Raw genomic sequence first — 17702 nt, 5'->3', positions numbered from 1 at the left:
TTATGTTCGTGTCAGTTTATTCAGACAACTGCCGTATCGTTTAAAGTTTCAAACACTGGTATTTTAATATAAGGGGATGCCTTCCCTGTAACACAGCAGTGTAACAGCACACGCTCGACTTCCGTTCCCTGCCTCGCGTGACCGACGGAAACTCTCGTTACACTAATTTACGCGAGACACTTTCTGCCACGATGAATTTCAGCTGAAGTACCTTATAATCACTTTATCCAGAAAATACACCTGGGTTCTGTTTACTTGTTCGATGACGTGAACGAGTGTTAAAGGCTTGCTACAATTCGCAAGGTGCTGCATTATCAGTTCTGCCACTGCGGGCTCATCTGGCTACGATTCAATTCGCTGGCTAAGGTCATATGGCATCCTTGCTATTTGGCATACGAGTAATTTGAAAAGGTCAATAAATTTTAATTTCAAATGTAACCGTACTAGGAAAGTGCAGTCGCTTCTGGCGGGCACTGTATGACCGAAGCGCAGCAGTGAATTTATAATCAATTTTTATCTACTTCGTAGCAAATATTGGTCGAATTCTCGTTACGAGTGTATGAGATATTTAGAGCAAAATCCTGCAACCAGTGGAAGCTCCCGGACCGACGAACATTCCGCTGTTCTCAGAACGTAATAAAAATAATGGATGGGATTTGTGTGCCAACCGTACTGAAAGAGTTAATATTTTCTAAAACCTAAAGAGAGGGAAATACGTATTTACGGTTTAAATTACGGTGGAGGTAGCTCTGAGCCGGTGTAGGGATGGTTTTGCCGGTTGTATAGACGTGTTGCTGGATAATACTTGCTCCTTTTCGATTTACGAGAAATCTGATAACGAGCCTAAATCTTTTTTACTTGGTTCCCGTTGAAGCTGACTGCGATAACTTTCCCGACAAAATACCAAAATTTTACTGTTGCAACATGGGCTGGTGGTTAAATATGGTTTTAGAAATACTTGCTAGTTTGACTACTGTAGCCACCTAATGAAACTACGATCAAGTAAGGACCCCGATTGCCCATGCCGGTATTGCGCTTATCACAACGAGCAGCTGTGACTTCCGTACTTTTAGGCGTTGCATTATAATCTTTTGTTGCACTGCATTATAACCTTCTTTCCTAGATTTTTCATTTGCGTGTGATGTAAAGATTGTGATGCAAATAGTATTATCACGTAGCAGTAGTAATTTCAGTAAGCAATGTGTGAGTCCATACCATTTTTATGTAGTAACATACTCTCAGTCTTTATAATTATGGCAGACCCGAAATATGCAAGTGATCTGTTCCATCGCGCTAATTCATCTTTTAACAAAAATTGGCACTGTGTGGCCGCGTACGCGTTTCAGAACGTGGGTTTTCCGATTACAGCAGCGGTGTCAGCCTGTTCTGTCTGCCGGGTACCGGCATTGGTGCGTCCGCTTTCTTTTCTTCGTGATCCAGCTAGATAATATGTCTGGCCACGACCCACGCCGCGTAGCGGCCACCGGCCGATGTACGGGCCGGTGGCCACCATGCCGCAGGCCATTAGGTATTTTTATTTTTATTCTTTTCATTTGTACAAGCAATGCCAATTAACACTTAGACAAAAATATTCCATAAACTAGAACAAGTGAAATAATTCTTCTAACTCCGTAGAACAGCCGACAGTTCCTAAAACAGAAGCCGCGTTTCCGCGCCGAATTTCCACTCTAATACGTTGCCACAAGAAATCGGTAGCTCGTGCTTCCCCTGTTTGTTCTCTGATACGACGGCCAACTTCACTGATGAACTGACGGGGGCTACCGCCGTAACTCCCCGTAGTTTCGAGAACCACAGACTGGAAAAAATAGGCCATTAGGTATGTGCTTCGACAACCAGTATGGTACGCTTCCAAGCGGAGCGCTGCTGTGGAAGGCGACGGATGACGGCCTGGTCACCTTCACCGCCGAGACCATTGGGTAGCTCCTGCCGCCGTACGAGGGGAGCACCGGGATTCCCATGAACCGCTCAGGCGAGGGGTAATTCCCGCGCCCGCCTCGGCCGGCCCTTTCCCGTGTTGCTCTCGGGGTCAGTGCAGCAGGTTAATACTGTGCCGATGCTGCAGGACACGCCGAGGACCATGGGCAGCGCTGGTATAGGCCTTGCGTGGTCATCTGTCGCCACTACGCTTCCGTGGCCACTAATGTGGACTGTTTTGGTTGTACATCCCGCCGCAACGCCGACTGTCGGAAAATGGCTTTCGTTCCCAAGTTTCGTGCTCACAGTGTCGGCGGGGCAAAATTCTTCCTGTTTATCGTAAGATTCTTGATGGTGGTGCTGTGCGCGCCTTTAAATACATGCATATCGGTTCTGATTTCGACTGCCGCAAAATTGTTTTTGTCTTAGATGAGACTAAAAATTGAGATGAGACGTGTTTGTCAGTTATATATAGTTGTTATCGGCGTCCGAAATACAGTACGAGTTCAACAAAAATTTACTTAAACAGGTGGGAAGCGAAATTTAACCAGTTATTACCAGTAATAATAACCAATTTGTTACCAATTTCTGTACGAAGTAAATGACAGAAAAACACGTAAAGGTCACAGTAGCACAGTTACCAATTTGTTCAAAATATCGGCTACTGTTAACATCAGAACAACGGTCTGATGATGCTTCAAAACGAGCGTCACGATGCAGAGAAAACGCTGAAGAAATGCAGTACTAAATTTGCTGGTGATCCGCACAAACACGCCCATCGTTACATGATGGTGCAGCAGAGATATTTGCTTGTCGTCTTCTTCGGGGCGGTGCGTGCGCGTTGGCGGCGTTGTTCAGCAGCAGCGCGTCGTTCGGCAGCGGCTTTCAGTCGTTGATCACGTATCGCCTGATGGCGAGCCAGTGCTGCCTGCAGATACGCCACAAACTCCCAGCCCGGCAAATGCATTCACTATGGATTAAATCGCGACGACAGTCCCCATGGGAAGCGCAGTCACGGACCCTCGGACGTGAAAAATTTTTATAGTATCACTTCGGTTTCCTGGTCGTTTGAACTTGTTTCTGTCGCTTTGCGGACCTATCAGCTTTCATAAGCCGGTGACTGCTTACCACCCATGTGGCGCGCTACTTGAATAATTGCCGAGGATGTGGGTTTCGGCGTATGTTGTGGAGCTGGAGACGGCTAACTACGAGCACTAACTTCATTCTTTATTGAATTTCGTGGACAAAGTTTTTCACCAGTAAAAGTGATTTTTTTTGAAAACTTGTAATTAAATCGAAATTAGGATAGTTCAGTATAGAAGTGACCAATTTACGAAGAAGCCTACGCATATTGATCGGGATATCAAAAAATCGAACTATATCAATAAAATTAATAAGCATGGATTAAAAGAATTCGATTGTAGCCAATATCGAAAAGGCATAAGTTGCAAAAGCGGAAAACGTCCGTCGACCTTACGCAAGACGAATCTTCAAGTTTTAAATTGACTACAATCTTAAAAACCGACTTCCGGTTTAGACAACTAACTTACATTGGCGAAAGTCACCGGCTCGGCATCCCCGCCGATATTCTCTGGCAGAACGGACCCGGCCATTGATTTCGCACCGAATGATACCAAAACGAGAAATCCTCTTGAAATATCCCACAATGAAACCGCGTGTTCTTCGAGCAGTTTGCGGAGAAAACCGAAACGTTTACATGCTGAGTAATTCGCTAATTAGATGCCAGAGCGAATAATCAGCTGGCAGGTAACTGACTGAAGCAGAGCTGCAACGAAGCTTCTACAACACCGCATAGACCACAGATAGATCAGAAATCAGATTGGGCTTCTACAACACCGCATTAGATAGATCACATAGATAGACACCAGATTGGGCAGACGCAAACACCCAGATGAGAGAGCAATCAGGTCTTTTGCTTCTGATCCGACAGATGTGGCTCTGCCCACTAGGTATGAATGACATCACACCAGTCTGTACTTTTAGCAAAGGGAGGCCATAAGGGAAGCAGACCAGCATTCATTGTTTGCGCTGTCTTGCTCTCTGTATTACAGGAATACAGTACTTTACAGGGCTAAGAGACAGCCAGACAGCAGGCGCGTCTCCATATTTTGCACTCGGTTCCGTTTTCACTGCCTAGTGCTTTTTCAACCTTCATCTGAGCAAACGTGTATCCGTCAGTTTACAGCGCATCATACTGGTAATAAACAGTATTGTAACCTGTAACGTAAAGTGACTGTAAACAGTGCGACCAAAAATAATCACCCAGAGTATTTGTTGTCCGATTCTGTTACAGAGAGCTTTTCGGGAAATCTTGTTGTTAGCTCTAGGTAAGGAACATGGCTGCCGCAGTTACGTAAATTATTCGTCGCATCTGGATCATCTGCAGCACATAACGTTTAAATTCTGCCTTGGTCGTTCGCAATTTTCCCGTTAATTTTTCTTAGAAAAAAGTAAAATGTTTCAATAAAATGTTTCTCTTGAAAAAAATACAAGTTTCAGTTCTCTGTGAGTGTGGACACGAAAAGCGGGATATAACACTTTCCTAATCCCACCAACTCGTTTTTTTTTTCCGTGGCTGTAGAAACGCTCGTTGAAAGGCTATGGTGAGCAAACACCATTAGTTCATAATGCAAATGATTTCAGGATGAGCGCACCCGTACCCCGTTTTGCGTACGACACCATGCCGTTGGAGAATAGCCGGGCCCACCGCCTGCTGGACGCGGCAGACACCGCGGCGGCGCATGGCCACGCCGTGGAGGCTCGCGACCTGTACTGCCGCGCCGGCCACTTGCTTAACCTGACCGGGGAATGGCAAGCCGCCGGCACGGCCTACCAGGACGCTGCCCACCTCCAGGCCTCACTGAAACGGGGCAACGAATGCACCGCCACGGGTCTCCTGCAGGCGGCCAGTAACTGCTTCCTCAAGGCGGACAACCACCGCGCCGCGCTGCACTGTCTGCAGACGGCGGCCACGTTCCTCACGGAGTCCGGGACCTTCATCACGGCCGCCGAGCACTACGTCTCCATGGGGCAGTTGGTGACGGCCGGGGATGTCGACCGCGGGATGGCCTGCTTTGAACAAGCGGCCCGCCTGTACGCGGCCAGCAGCAAAACGCACAAATGCGACCCAGCGGAGAAGGCCTGGCTGACCGTCGGGGAACTGGCGGCGCGGCAGGGCGACTATCAGCGCGCCATCACCATCTTCGAGGGCGTGGCCCAGCTCAACATCCGCGACGGGACTGCCCCCGAGACCTACGACCACTACACCTTCCCGACTTTCGACTACGTCCGGGCCAACACCTACCTGGACCCGGAGAAGGTCAACACCGCTTATTTCCGCGCGGTGTTGTGCTATCTGTGTCGGGACGGGCCACTGGCCGCCAAGATGGCCGTGGTGCGCTGCGAGGACCGACACCCGGGGTTCGCCGGTAGTGCTCTGCGCGGGATCCTGCGCCAGGCGATGGGCGACGCGGAGAACGCGTTCACGGTGAAGAGCATCGAGCAGCTGTTGAAGACGGACGCCGAGAACATCAAGAAGGGGCACGGTACTCCCTACCGCTACGGCGGCGGTTTCATTGCCTACCTGAGCCTGACACAGTGGAGCCGGGTGATGCTGGGCCGTGCGCTGGAGCAACTGCGGGCCGCTGAGAAAGAACAGACGCGTTAAGGGCCGGGGCCGCCCGAACAGGGATTGCTTGTTTTTACGTGTATTACGATCATATCTGTATCGCGCGATAGCAGCGTTCGCCGTGACCTTTCCGCATCGCAGTGCCACCACGGTCACAGCGTACGGCCGTAGTTGCAGTTAATCGTCTTCGCTTTACGTACTACCAGAATGTAGTTGTCAGTATTTACGGCTACGTACAAACACATATACTACGGATTTATACATTATAGTACGTACATGATTATTATGTTGTAATGGATTAACTGTTAAGCCCAAGACGTGTGTTTTCAGTCCCGTTTCGGTTATCCCATATTAAAATGTGCGGGTGCTTGTTAATAATCATTCTAATGCGTGTTACTCTAGTACCGGTGTATATCTGTACGTATATGTGCTTTTATTGCACAATAGCTTGTTGACATCGAAATTCAAACCAACTTCCACAAAGGACGCGAAATCGAAAAAAAAAACGATTCTTTCATCTTTTTATTCTGTTAACCATACCGTGACAGAAACAGCCATTCTTTTAGTTAACAGAAGTTTACAGGCACACTCGTATGAAAAACTAACGATCAGTTGTTGCCGGAGAAAGCGGTGTAGAAAAGAATATTTTGCAAATACACGTTTACATTTCATGGGGCGACAGTGGCAGCTGTTATCGGCGTCCCAAGCATGATTTCAACAAAATTTACATATCCAGAAAGCCTTCGTTGTTACCAGTACGCAGCAGGCTAAGCCGTAAAGGTCAAGCTACCACAGTTAACGGTTGTTGTAAAATATGGTATCATGACGATGAAAAAAGCTGTAAGAATGCAATCAAACTTGGTGATCATCCGGTCAAACGCATCGAGCGTTTATATACATGATCGTACAGCATATGTATACGTAAATAAATTTATCGTCACCTGGTGGCCGGCGCGAACGCTTTGGCGGCGTTGCTCAGCAGCGTGTTGCTCCGCAGCCGCTTGCAGTCGTTGATTGCGCAAGGCCCGACGGCGAGCCAGTTCCGCATTCGATATACCTACATAATAATCCCAGCACTGCAGTCATTACTGGGCACTGAATGAAGACTGGGAACAGTCCGCACAAGAACTGGGAAGCGCAATCATAACATTGTACACAGTTACAAACACGGAGATAGATACTCGTATAATGCAATTTCGCTTTTCCTTTTATTTCTGTCACTGTGTTTTCTACGGATTTTTTGTATTTGATTTTTAACTTTTGATTCGTTTATAGGCAAAATAGGAAAGAAGCCGCATGTCACTAAAAGGACAAACAGCCGTACCGTAATGGCGATTATTCAGGTTAGATACGAAGGATAGGATCTTAAAAATTAACTTGTGCATTTAGAAAACAACTAACTTTGGCGAACGTTACCGGTGTGGCATCTCCACCGAGATTCCCTGGCAGAACGAACACGGCCATTGATACCGCACAAAATACTGCGATACTTACAAAATCCTTGTGCTACTCCACACGTTTACATGTTCCTCGTGCGGTGTGTGGAAACGGATAATTCTCGTAGTTCGCATGCTCAGTAACTCCTGCATCACTAATCAGTTGCGTATCTGTTCTGCTGTGGAAGAAGCTTCATTGGAGATCGTCGGCCACCGGACAAGCCATCCAGATGGCAACAGGTTCGCACGGAGTTGACGAAAAGCTCACTTTTATGGTTGGCCCACTCCGGGCGCGAATTCGCACGCGATCATTCGTCGTCCTGACGTTGTTCAGTGTCAGCATCGCACTCTGCTAGCTGCCGGGTGTGATCTACTACAAAATCGTATTTCTCATTCCGCTGTCGAAGCTGCAGACGTTTTGCAGTGCCATTGCGGTGCTGTTTGGCATGCAGGCCATCTTGGACCCGGTGTACGTCTGTCTGTGTTTCCATCGTCTGCGAAAACAAGCGGTGTGGTATTGGAAAAACTTTTCGATGCTTCTGCTAATCATATCGCCTTACAAGCATTTAGCAATCAGCATGCAGGTCCCAGTATTGGCGAATTGTCCATTTGCCGGTTGGCAGTAACTCCGATTCGTACTGGCGAATGGAAAAACAAAAAGCGCAAAATTTGTTGTCGAAAGATTCGAACGTTGTACGACTCGGTAGTATGTGTTTCGTTTCTTTGACGTGATGATCCTGCTATGTATTCGGACAACTGCCGTATCGTTTGAAAGTACTCGTAATTGACACGTGGGGATACACTTCCCTGCAAATATGTACGTCTGCACAGCAATGTGACAGCACATGCTTGTTCCCTTCCCTGCGAGGCATTGCAGTCGAATAATTGTACTCGTCTAGTCTTACTCAGCTGCTTTGTGACTGCCGGGAACTATCGTTACGCGAGCCACCTTCAGCGATTACTAGTATGTTGATGTTGATTTAGAGGCATGAGTTCGGCGATGTGACGGATGTCTGCAATTCCCGAGGTGCTGCATTGTCAGTTTTCCCACTGCGAGCTCTTCTGGATACAGTTCGATCTGCTGGCAAAGTTCGCATGGCATACTGTTGCTATTGGAGATATTATGAAAAGGTCATTTAATTTCAAATGTAGTCGTATGTTCACGGAGCAACAGTAATTTATGAGTCCATACTATTTTTGTGTATGAATACTCTGAGCCTGTATGGAGCACCGGAATCCCCACGAACAGCTTGGGCGGTGGTATCCCCGCGATGGCCTCGGCCGGCACCTTCCGTGGCGCTATAGGTCAACGGACCCGGTGGATACTGGGCCGAGCGCAGAGCAGATGCTGCAGGGCACGCCCAGGTCCACGGGCAACGCCGGTAGGCCATGCGTGCCCGTCTTTTGTCACTACGCTTTCGTGTTCGCTAATTCCGACTGTGCGGATTATTGGTTTTCTTCCGCCTTAGCGTCGCCTATCGGAAAATGGCTTCGTGCTTAGTGTCTCGGGGCAAAATTCTTTCTGTTTATCGTAAGATTCTTGATGCTAGTTCTGTGCCTACCTTTAGATCACGGCTTAGTCTGCATATCGGTCTGGGTTTCGATTGCCACGAAATTGTTTGTTTTTCTTCCATTAGGCTCGAAATTTATAATGGGTCGTCTGCTCGCATGTTGTAAGTAATAATAATCATTAGAAATTCTGCTGGATGGCGTGAAACTTATAATTATCATCGGCGTCCAAAATACTGTATATTACTATAATTCAACAAATATATATTTAAACAGATGAAATTCTCTAACCAATTTTTGTCCGGAGCAAACGACAGAAACAACAGGTAAAGGTCACAGTACCACATTTGATGATTTTTAAGAAATATCGGTTAAAGCTACCATTAGAACGCACAGCGGTCTGCTGATGCGTTAAATTGAGCATCACGACGCTAAGAAAAAGCTAAAGAAATGCAGTACCAAACTTGTTGAGAATCCGAACCAACACACCCATCGTTACATTATGGTACAACACAGATATTTGCTTGTGGTCGTCTTCTTCGGTCCGGTGCGTGCGCGTTGACGGCGTTGTTCAGCAGCAGCGCGTCGTTCAGCAGCGGCTTTCAGTCGTTGTTCCCGTATCGCCTGCTGGCGAGCCAGTGCTGCCTGCAGTTACGCCACATACTCCCAGCCCTGCAAAGGCATTCACTATTCAAACGGCGAACGACAATCACGGATTTGAAAAATAATCATAGTGTTACTGCGGATTTCCTCGTTGTTTCGTTCAGTTTGCGTACCTACTCCGTATGTACTGTACTTGTTTTTATCAAGCGGTTACTAGTACTGTTTACCACCCTTGTAACGCGCTACTTGAATAATCGCCGAAGATGTGGGTTTGGGGTATGTGTTGTGGGATGGCTAATTACGAGTAGTACAAACTTCGTTCGTTATGGGTTGAATTTCGTGGCAAAGTTTTTCACCAATAAAAACGATTTTTTTAAAAAAAACTTTGTTGTAATTAGAAATTAGGATACTTCAGTGTAGAGGTGATCTATTTACGAAAAATCCTAATTGTATGTAAAATGATCGGGTATGAAAAAAATCGTTCTACTGTATTATGTATATAATATATCAATAATTAATAAGCAGGATTAAAAGGATTCGATTATAAGAAATACTTCTACTTATCGAGAATTCATAAGCGACAAAAAAACGGCTAACGTCCTTACGCTTGACAAATCTTTGAGTTGATTACAATCTGAAGAATAGACTTCCGGTTTAGACAACTAACGTACACTGGCGAAAGTCACCGGCTCGGCATCCCCGCCGATATTCTCTGGCAGAACGGACCCGGCCATTGATTTCGCACCGAATGATACCAAAACGATAAATCCTCTTGAAATATCCCACAATGAAACCGCGTGTTCTTCGAGCAGTTTGCGGAGAAAACCGAAACGTTTTACATGCTGAGTAATTCGTTAATCAGATGCCAGAGCGAATAATCAGCTGGCAGGTAACTGACTGAAGCCTTGACCATCGCTCGCACCGTGCTGCTCGCTTTCGGTTAGACTGCTTAACTTCATCGTTCAACGTGTGATTGCCCAATATTCGGCGTTTCCGACGGAAATTTGCCAATATTCCACCCAATCACCCTTGCTCTCCCGTTCGTTACCATCCGATCATATCATTATTATTGTTTGTATTAGCGAATTATTATTTTAAAAAAATGACTTCCACTAATAGCCGCACTGTTAACTATACCGTTGAAAATGTAGATAATTTGTATCATTTATTGTCCGGAATCATTTCTAATGACGATCGTGCACCAAGTATTGCCCAGATTTGCCAGGAAAATTGTTCCCGTCCTAAAATCCTTATGCCTGATTGGGAATCGCTCTCTCCTGAAGTTTCCGTCAGGTTTGAAAACTTTTTGGGCGATATTACTTCTCGGCTTAAGAATGCTGAACTACTGGGTCATATTTCTGCATCGGATAATATTGAATTGTTAACCTGGTCCCTTGCCAATTATCTTATTAAAATTCTTAACTGTAAGACGAAAACAAATTTTTTTGATAAAATTTTGAAGCGATCTGTTCCTCGTGAGTTACTTGACGAAAAATTTAAAATAGCTGGCCGTATCGCCAAAATTGTTCGCAAACGTAGGCGACTGCAGGCACGTGGTTTTCAGTTACCTGAAGAGGATGTGTTCGCTCTACAGCATCTCCGCGTCCTCAATAAAAGGTTATGTAATCAGATTGCTGAACTAAGGAAAGCTTCTGAAATTCAGTCCAATGAAAAGTTTTTTCTTAAAAATCGGTTTGACTTTATAAAAGAAAAGTTTTCGAAATCCTCAGGTACTAATTCAAATTGCCTGAATAAAACCGAGATCGAATCGCATTTCAGGCAGACGTACAATCTGGATAATCTCGAAGCGCTCGATTTGTCTTGGCTGAATGAAATTAAAATGCCAGAGGTGTGTGTTCCTTTTAATGAATCTCCAATTCTGGGCAGGGAAGTGAGCAGGGCACTGTTTAAAAAATCAGGGCGCACTGGCTCCGGTCTCGATGGACTTGGCTATGGTATTTTTAAAAACTTTCCGGTGTTACATAATTTTTTAGCTAGTATGTACAATAAAATCGTATCGTCTGCTAATCCACCAGCTTCGTGGAAAGTCGGTCGCACCGTTCTTTTGTATAAAACTGGCGACGCCGCTGATTGCTCTAACTACCGGCCAATTACTCTGACCAGTTGTTGTGCTAAAATTTTGCATACAGTCATTTCCAACCGGATCCTTTCGTTTGTTCAAAAGAATAACATTATTGATGTTTCAGTGCAAAAGGGCTTTATCGAGTGCATGAACGGCTGTGGGCAACACTCTTTAAAATTACAACACATTATTGAGAAGCAACGTAAACTGAAACGCGCTTTACATGTAGCATGGCTGGACATCGCGAATGCCTATGGTTCAGTAAGGCACGAGCTGTTAAAGGATGTTCTCTCTCGTTACGGAATCAGTGCATCTTACATAAGGTATATTCTGGCTTATTATGATGGCTTATCTGTGAAAGTTCAGAACAACGATTTTATTACTGATCCTATCCCTTTTAAGGTTGGCCTATTTCAGGGAGATTCAATGAGCTGCATTCTGTTCTTGCTTTGTTTTAACCCTGTGCTCGAATATCTTAAACAAAATAACAATTGCGGCATTGAGATCGATGGTAAAAAAGTCGTTGCGCTCGCTTTTGCTGACGATTTGACTTTAACAACAAATAATAAGCGGTCTATGGATAAACTTTTGCGTGATGTAAATGTGCGAATGGTTAATATGGGCCTTTTCTTGAAAGTTTCGAAATGCAGATCTTTTTCTCTGACGGGCGGTGTTGCCTCTGACTATGAATTTTTCATTAACGGAACTGCTTTGCGCAATATTAAATCGGAGCCAATGAAATTTCTCGGTTCATATATATGTCTTCTCTAATAACCAACGTCGAAACGCGCAAAAAACCGTTAACAATTGTTTAATGGATCTGCTTTTAAAAACTGACCAGCTTTCTTTGCGCGACGAATATAAGCTATGGATTTACAATAACTATATTGTTCAATCAGTGCGTTTCCTTCTGACTGTGCATGACCTAAATACTGCAGCGATCGATAAATTGCAAAGCTTAACTAATAAATTTTTGAAAAAATGGCTTCGTCTTCCTCAGTGTGCGAATACTGATTCGCTTTTTTTGCCACAAGGCGCTAATTTCGAATCAATTAAAAATATTGCTTATCAAGCCAGAAGTGGTCTGATTGTTGACTGTTTAATCTCCAGTGCTGACCCAGTAGTGCGGTGTGCTGCCGATGAAGTGTTACAATCGCCTTCTAATCTTATGCACCAATTTGCCCCAGTAATCCAGTCCGAAGCTCAGAAAGCCCGTGCCGCTGTTGTGGCCAGTGATGGCAGTAACACCGCAATAAACAATGCCCGTGCCGCCGCCAAAGACAGGGTAACCTCCCATGTTTATTCCATCATTACTTTGGAGCGAAAGCAACACGTGGCCAGTCTTGTACAACAAGGTGCCTGGCTGCGTGTTGCTAATGAGGAAGACGCTGATAATTATTGGTCTTCCTTGAAATTCGATCTCCCACGCAGCACATGCTTATTTCTTTCCCAAGCCCGGCTGAATGTTGCCCCTTCTTTTACTAATCTCCATAAATGGGGCAAATTTGGTGTCTCCTTTGTGTTCCTTATGTGATCAGGCAGCGGGCACACTTGGACATATTCTTAATGGCTGTCAAGTTTCATTACAGTCTGCCCGTTTCACATGGAGACATAATAGTGTTGTTAAAGCGCTGGCTGATGGTCTAACCGCTGCAATCAAGGACACCGACAAAAACACCGAAGTCTTTTGCGATCTAGCGCCTGACTGTTATTCCTCGCATGTTGATACTATTCCTTCAGATATTCTTGTAACTAACGTCTTCCCTGATCTCACTGTAATTAATAGATCTTTGAAACGTATTGATCTTGTCGAAGTAACAATACCTTTAGAAACTGTTAAAAGTTTTAGCAATGCTGATTTAAGGAAAAATAAACGATACGCTTCCCTTGAAAACGATTTCGCGGCATTAGGGTGGACTGTTAAACAACATCACATTGCCGTGGGATCATTGGGAATGATTCCCAAAAAAACGAGCCATAATTTAACCTGCTTATTCAAACAAATATCTGGCTGTAACACTAGTACTTCATCTTTAATCTGTAAGAAAATGGCTAAAATTGCTGTTTGTTGTAGTTATGCGTTATTTAATAAACGATCCGATAAACTGTGGCTCCCACCTGGCCCGACTAAGCCTTTCACTGTATAAGTAGTCGTGCAAAATAATTTTAATAATTAATATTCCATATTTTGTTGAAATTTCAGTTTTTTCCAAAACTTAACTGGAGTTATATTTCGGTGTCTGACAAATAGTCGTACAGTGAAATCTGAAAAACTTTCACGTTTTCTTAAGTTTTTGAAGAAACTTCGATGTAATGTTGGAAAAATCGGTTTCGTTGCTACATTGGAGAGTGTTCGAAAGTTAAATCGAACCTTATGTTTGTCGTATTCAGCTAGTGCGTTTAACCTCACAGAGATTCCACTGCCGTCGAATCTTTGACTGACTCTATCTCTGTTCTACGTCTCTCTCGCTTTCACACTGACTCGTTTTATCCCTACTCGCTTCTCGGTAACAGTGTGCAGCCGACGCAACCACCAAGCGCAAACCACCCAATGACGCTCCGGGTCTCCATCGAAGAACGGTGCATGGATGTGTGTTTAATAATTTTGCTCATTTTATATGTGGTTGGTGTGTGTTGCATTGTTGCTTGCCATACACCCCGCATAATTGTATTGTGATCGTCCTTTCCACATAATATGCTCTTATAATCTCTATATTCTATAGTTCCTTCTTTAAAATTACCAAAAAAAAAGATTCATGTGTAATGTAGAGGAGAGCAAGCGGTCTTTTACCTTATTGATGCTTCCGTTGCGCGAGTTTTGTTTACAAAACTTTAAAAAAGAATAGGTTATGCGTGCCTTTTCCCCTAATTTGGAATAGGGGTTTTTTGCCGCATAACAGCAAACGGAACTCAATAAAGGTTGATATATATAGAGGGGAACGAAGCTTCTACAGCACCGCATTAGATAGATCACATAGATAGACACCAGATTGGGCAGACGCAAACACCCAGATGAGAGAGCAAGCAGGTCTTTTGCTTCTGATCCGACCCATGTGGCTCTGCCCACTAGGTATGAATGACATCATCCCAGTCTGTACTTTTAGCAAAGGGAGGCCATATGGGAAGCAGACCAGGATTCATTGTTTGCGCTCTGTCTTGCTCTCTATATTACAGGAATACAGTACTTTACAGGGCTAAGAGACAGCCAGACAGCAGGCGCGTCTCCATATTTTGCACTCGGTTCCGTTTTCACTGCCTAGTGCTTTTTCAACCTTCGTCTGAGCAAAGGTGTATCCGTCAGTTTACAGCGCATCATACTGGTAATAAACAGTATTGTAACCTGTAATGTAAAGTGACTGTAAACAGTGCGACCAAAAATAATCACCCAGAGTATTTGTTGTCCGATTCTATTACAGAGAGCTTTTCGGGAAATCTTGTTGTTAGTTCTAGGTAAGGAACATGGCTGCCGCAGTTACGTAAATTATTCGTCGTATCTGGATCATCTGCAGCACATAACGTTTAAATTCTGCCTTGGTCGTTCGCAATTTTCCCGTTAATTTTTCTTAGAAAAAAGTAAAATGTTTCAATAAAATGTTTCTCTTGAAAAAAATTCAAGTTTCATTTCTCTGTGAGTGTGGACACGAAAAGCGGGATATAACACTTTCCTAATCCCACCAACTGGTTTTTTTCCGTGGTTGTAGAAACGCTCGTTGAAAGGCTATGGTGAGCAAACACCATTAGTTCATAATGCAAATGATTTCAGGATGAGCGCACCCGTACCCCGTTTTGCGTACGACACCATGCCGTTGGAGAATAGCCGGGCCCACCGCCTGCTGGACGCGGCAGACACTGCGGCGGCGCATGGCCACGCCGTGGAGGCTCGCGACCTGTACTGCCGCGCCGGCCACTTGCTTAACCTGACCGGGGAATGGCAGGCCGCCGGCACGGCCTACCAGGACGCTGCCCGCCTCCAGGCCTCACTGAAACGCGGCAACGAATGCACCGCCACGGGGCTCCTGCAGGCGGCCAGTAACTGCTTCCTCAAGGCGGACAACCACCGCGCCGCGCTGCACTGTCTGCAGACGGCGGCCACGTTCCTCACGGAGTCCGGGACCTTCATCACGGCCGCCGAGCACTACGTCACCATGGGGCAGTTGGTGACGGCCGGGGATGTCGACCGCGGGATGGCCTACTTTGAGCAAGCGGCCCGCCTGTACGCCGCCAGTAGTAAAACGCACAAATGCGACCCAGCGGAGAAGGCCTGGCTGACCGTCGGGGAACTGGCGGCCCGGCAGGGCGACTATCAGCGCGCCATCACTATCTTCGAGGGCGTGGCGCAGCTCAACATCCGCGACGGGACCGCCCCCGAGACCTACGACCACTACACCTTCCCGACTTTCGACTACGTCCGGGCCAACACCTACCTGGACCCGGAGAAGGTCAACACCGCTTATTTCCGAGCGGTGTTGTGCTATCTGTGTCGGGACGGGCCACTGGCCGCCAAGATGGCCGTGGTGCGCTGCGAGGACCGACACCCGGGGTTCGCCGGTAGTGCTCTGCGCGGGATCCTACGCCAGGCGATGGGCGACGCGGAGAACGCGTTCACGGTGAAGAGTATCGAGCAGCTGTTGAAGACGGACGCCGAGAACATCAAGAAGGGACACGGTACTCCCTACCGCTACGGCGGCGGTTTCATTGCCTACCTGAGCCTGACACAGTGGAGCCGGGTGATGCTGGTCCGTGCGCTGGAGCAACTGCGGGCCGCTGAGAAAGAACAGACGCGTTAAGGGCCGGGGCCGCCCGAACAGGGATTGCTTGTTTTTACGTGTATTACTATCATATCTGTATCGCGCGATAGCAGCGTTCGCCGTGACCTTTCCGCATCGCAGTGCCACCACGGTCACAGCGTACGGCCGTAGTTGCAGTTAATCGTCTTCGCTTTACGTACTACCAGAATGTAGTTGTCAGTATTTACGGCTACGTACAAACACATATACTACGGATTTATACATTATAGTACGTACATGATTATTATGTTGTAATGGATTAACTGTTAAGCCCAAGACGTGTGTTTTCAGTCCCGTTTCGGTTATCCCATATTAAAATGTGCGGGTGCTTGTTAATAATCATTCTAATGCGTGTTACTCTAGTACCGGTGTATATCTGTACGTATATGTGCTTTTATTGCACAATAGCTTGTTGACATCGAAATTCAAACCAACTTCCACAAAGGACGCGAAATCGAAAAAAAAACGATTCTTTCATCTTTTTATTCTGTTAACCATACCGTGACAGAAACAGCCATTCTTTTAGTTAACAGAAGTTTACAGGCACACTCGTATGAAAAACTAACGATCAGTTGTTGCCGGAGAAAGCGGTGTAGAAAAGAATATTTTGCAAATACACGTTTACATTTCATGGGGCGACAGTGGCAGCTGTTATCGGCGTCCCAAGCATGATTTCAACAAAATTTACATATCCAGAAAGCCTTCGTTGTTACCAGTACGCAGCAGGCTAAGCCGTAAAGGTCAAGCTACCACAGTTAACGGTTGTTGTAAAATATGGTATCATGACGATGAAAAAAGCTGTAAGAATGCAATCAAACTTGGTGATCATCCGGTCAAACGCATCGAGCGTTTATATACATGATCGTACAGCATATGTATACGTAAATAAATTTATCGTCACCTGGTGGCCGGCGCGAACGCTTTGGCGGCGTTGCTCAGCAGCGTGTTGCTCCGCAGCCGCTTGCAGTCGTTGATTGCGCAAGGCCCGACGGCGAGCCAGTTCCGCATTCGATATACCTACATAATAATCCCAGCACTGCAGTCATTACTGGGCACTGAATGAAGACTGGGAACAGTCCGCACAAGAACTGGGAAGCGCAATCATAACATTGTACACAGTTACAAACACGGAGATAGATACTCGTATAATGCAATTTCGCTTTTCCTTTTATTTCTGTCACTGTGTTTTCTACGGATTTTTTGTATTTGATTTTTAACTTTTGATTCGTTTATAGGCAAAATAGGAAAGAAGCCGCATGTCACTAAAAGGACAAACAGCCGTACCGTAATGGCGATTATTCAGGTTAGATACGAAGGATAGGATCTTAAAAATTAACTTGTGCATTTAGAAAACAACTAACTTTGGCGAACGTTACCGGTGTGGCATCTCCACCGAGATTCCCTGGCAGAACGAACACGGCCATTGATACCGCACAAAATACTGCGATACTTACAAAATCCTTGTGCTACTCCACACGTTTACATGTTCCTCGTGCGGTGTGTGGAAACGGATAATTCTCGTAGTTCGCATGCTCAGTAACTCCTGCATCACTAATCAGTTGCGTATCTGTTCTGCTGTGGAAGAAGCTTCATTGGAGATCGTCGGCCACCGGACAAGCCATCCAGATGGCAACAGGTTCGCACGGAGTTGACGAAAAGCTCACTTTTATGGTTGGCCCACTCCGGGCGCGAATTCGCAC

At 45.7% G+C, this 17702-nt stretch overlaps 2 protein-coding genes across 2 annotated transcripts; both read left to right on the top strand.

Annotated features, from left to right (window-relative positions):
* The first annotated feature begins 4600 nt into the window (after positions 1-4600).
* On the top strand, positions 4601-5623 carry LOC129593178 (uncharacterized). Its single transcript, XM_055489385.1, has one exon. It carries the CDS (start codon positions 4601-4603, stop codon positions 5621-5623), a length of 1023 nt encoding a protein of 340 aa, XP_055345360.1.
* Positions 5624-14979: 9356 nt separating this feature from the next.
* LOC129593177 (uncharacterized) lies at positions 14980-16002 on the top strand. The gene has a single exon (XM_055489384.1). It carries the CDS (start codon positions 14980-14982, stop codon positions 16000-16002), a length of 1023 nt encoding a protein of 340 aa, XP_055345359.1.
* The last annotated feature ends 1700 nt before the right edge of the window (positions 16003-17702 follow it).

The sequence above is a fragment of the Paramacrobiotus metropolitanus genome, unplaced genomic scaffold (genome assembly GCF_019649055.1).
Source record: "Paramacrobiotus metropolitanus isolate TYO unplaced genomic scaffold, Prichtersi_v1.0 Parri_scaffold0000060, whole genome shotgun sequence".
Lineage (NCBI taxonomy): Eukaryota > Metazoa > Tardigrada > Eutardigrada > Parachela > Macrobiotidae > Paramacrobiotus > Paramacrobiotus metropolitanus.
The sequence above is the reverse complement of the archived record's forward strand: the minus strand, read 5'-3'. Positions and strand labels throughout refer to the sequence as shown.

Bases quoted from the DNA above. Each gene is read 5' to 3' on its own strand.
- LOC129593177 (XM_055489384.1), top strand. From the start codon at position 14,980: ATGAGCGCACCCGTACCCCGTTTTGCGTACGACACCATGCCGTTGGAG.
- LOC129593178 (XM_055489385.1), top strand. From the start codon at position 4,601: ATGAGCGCACCCGTACCCCGTTTTGCGTACGACACCATGCCGTTGGAG.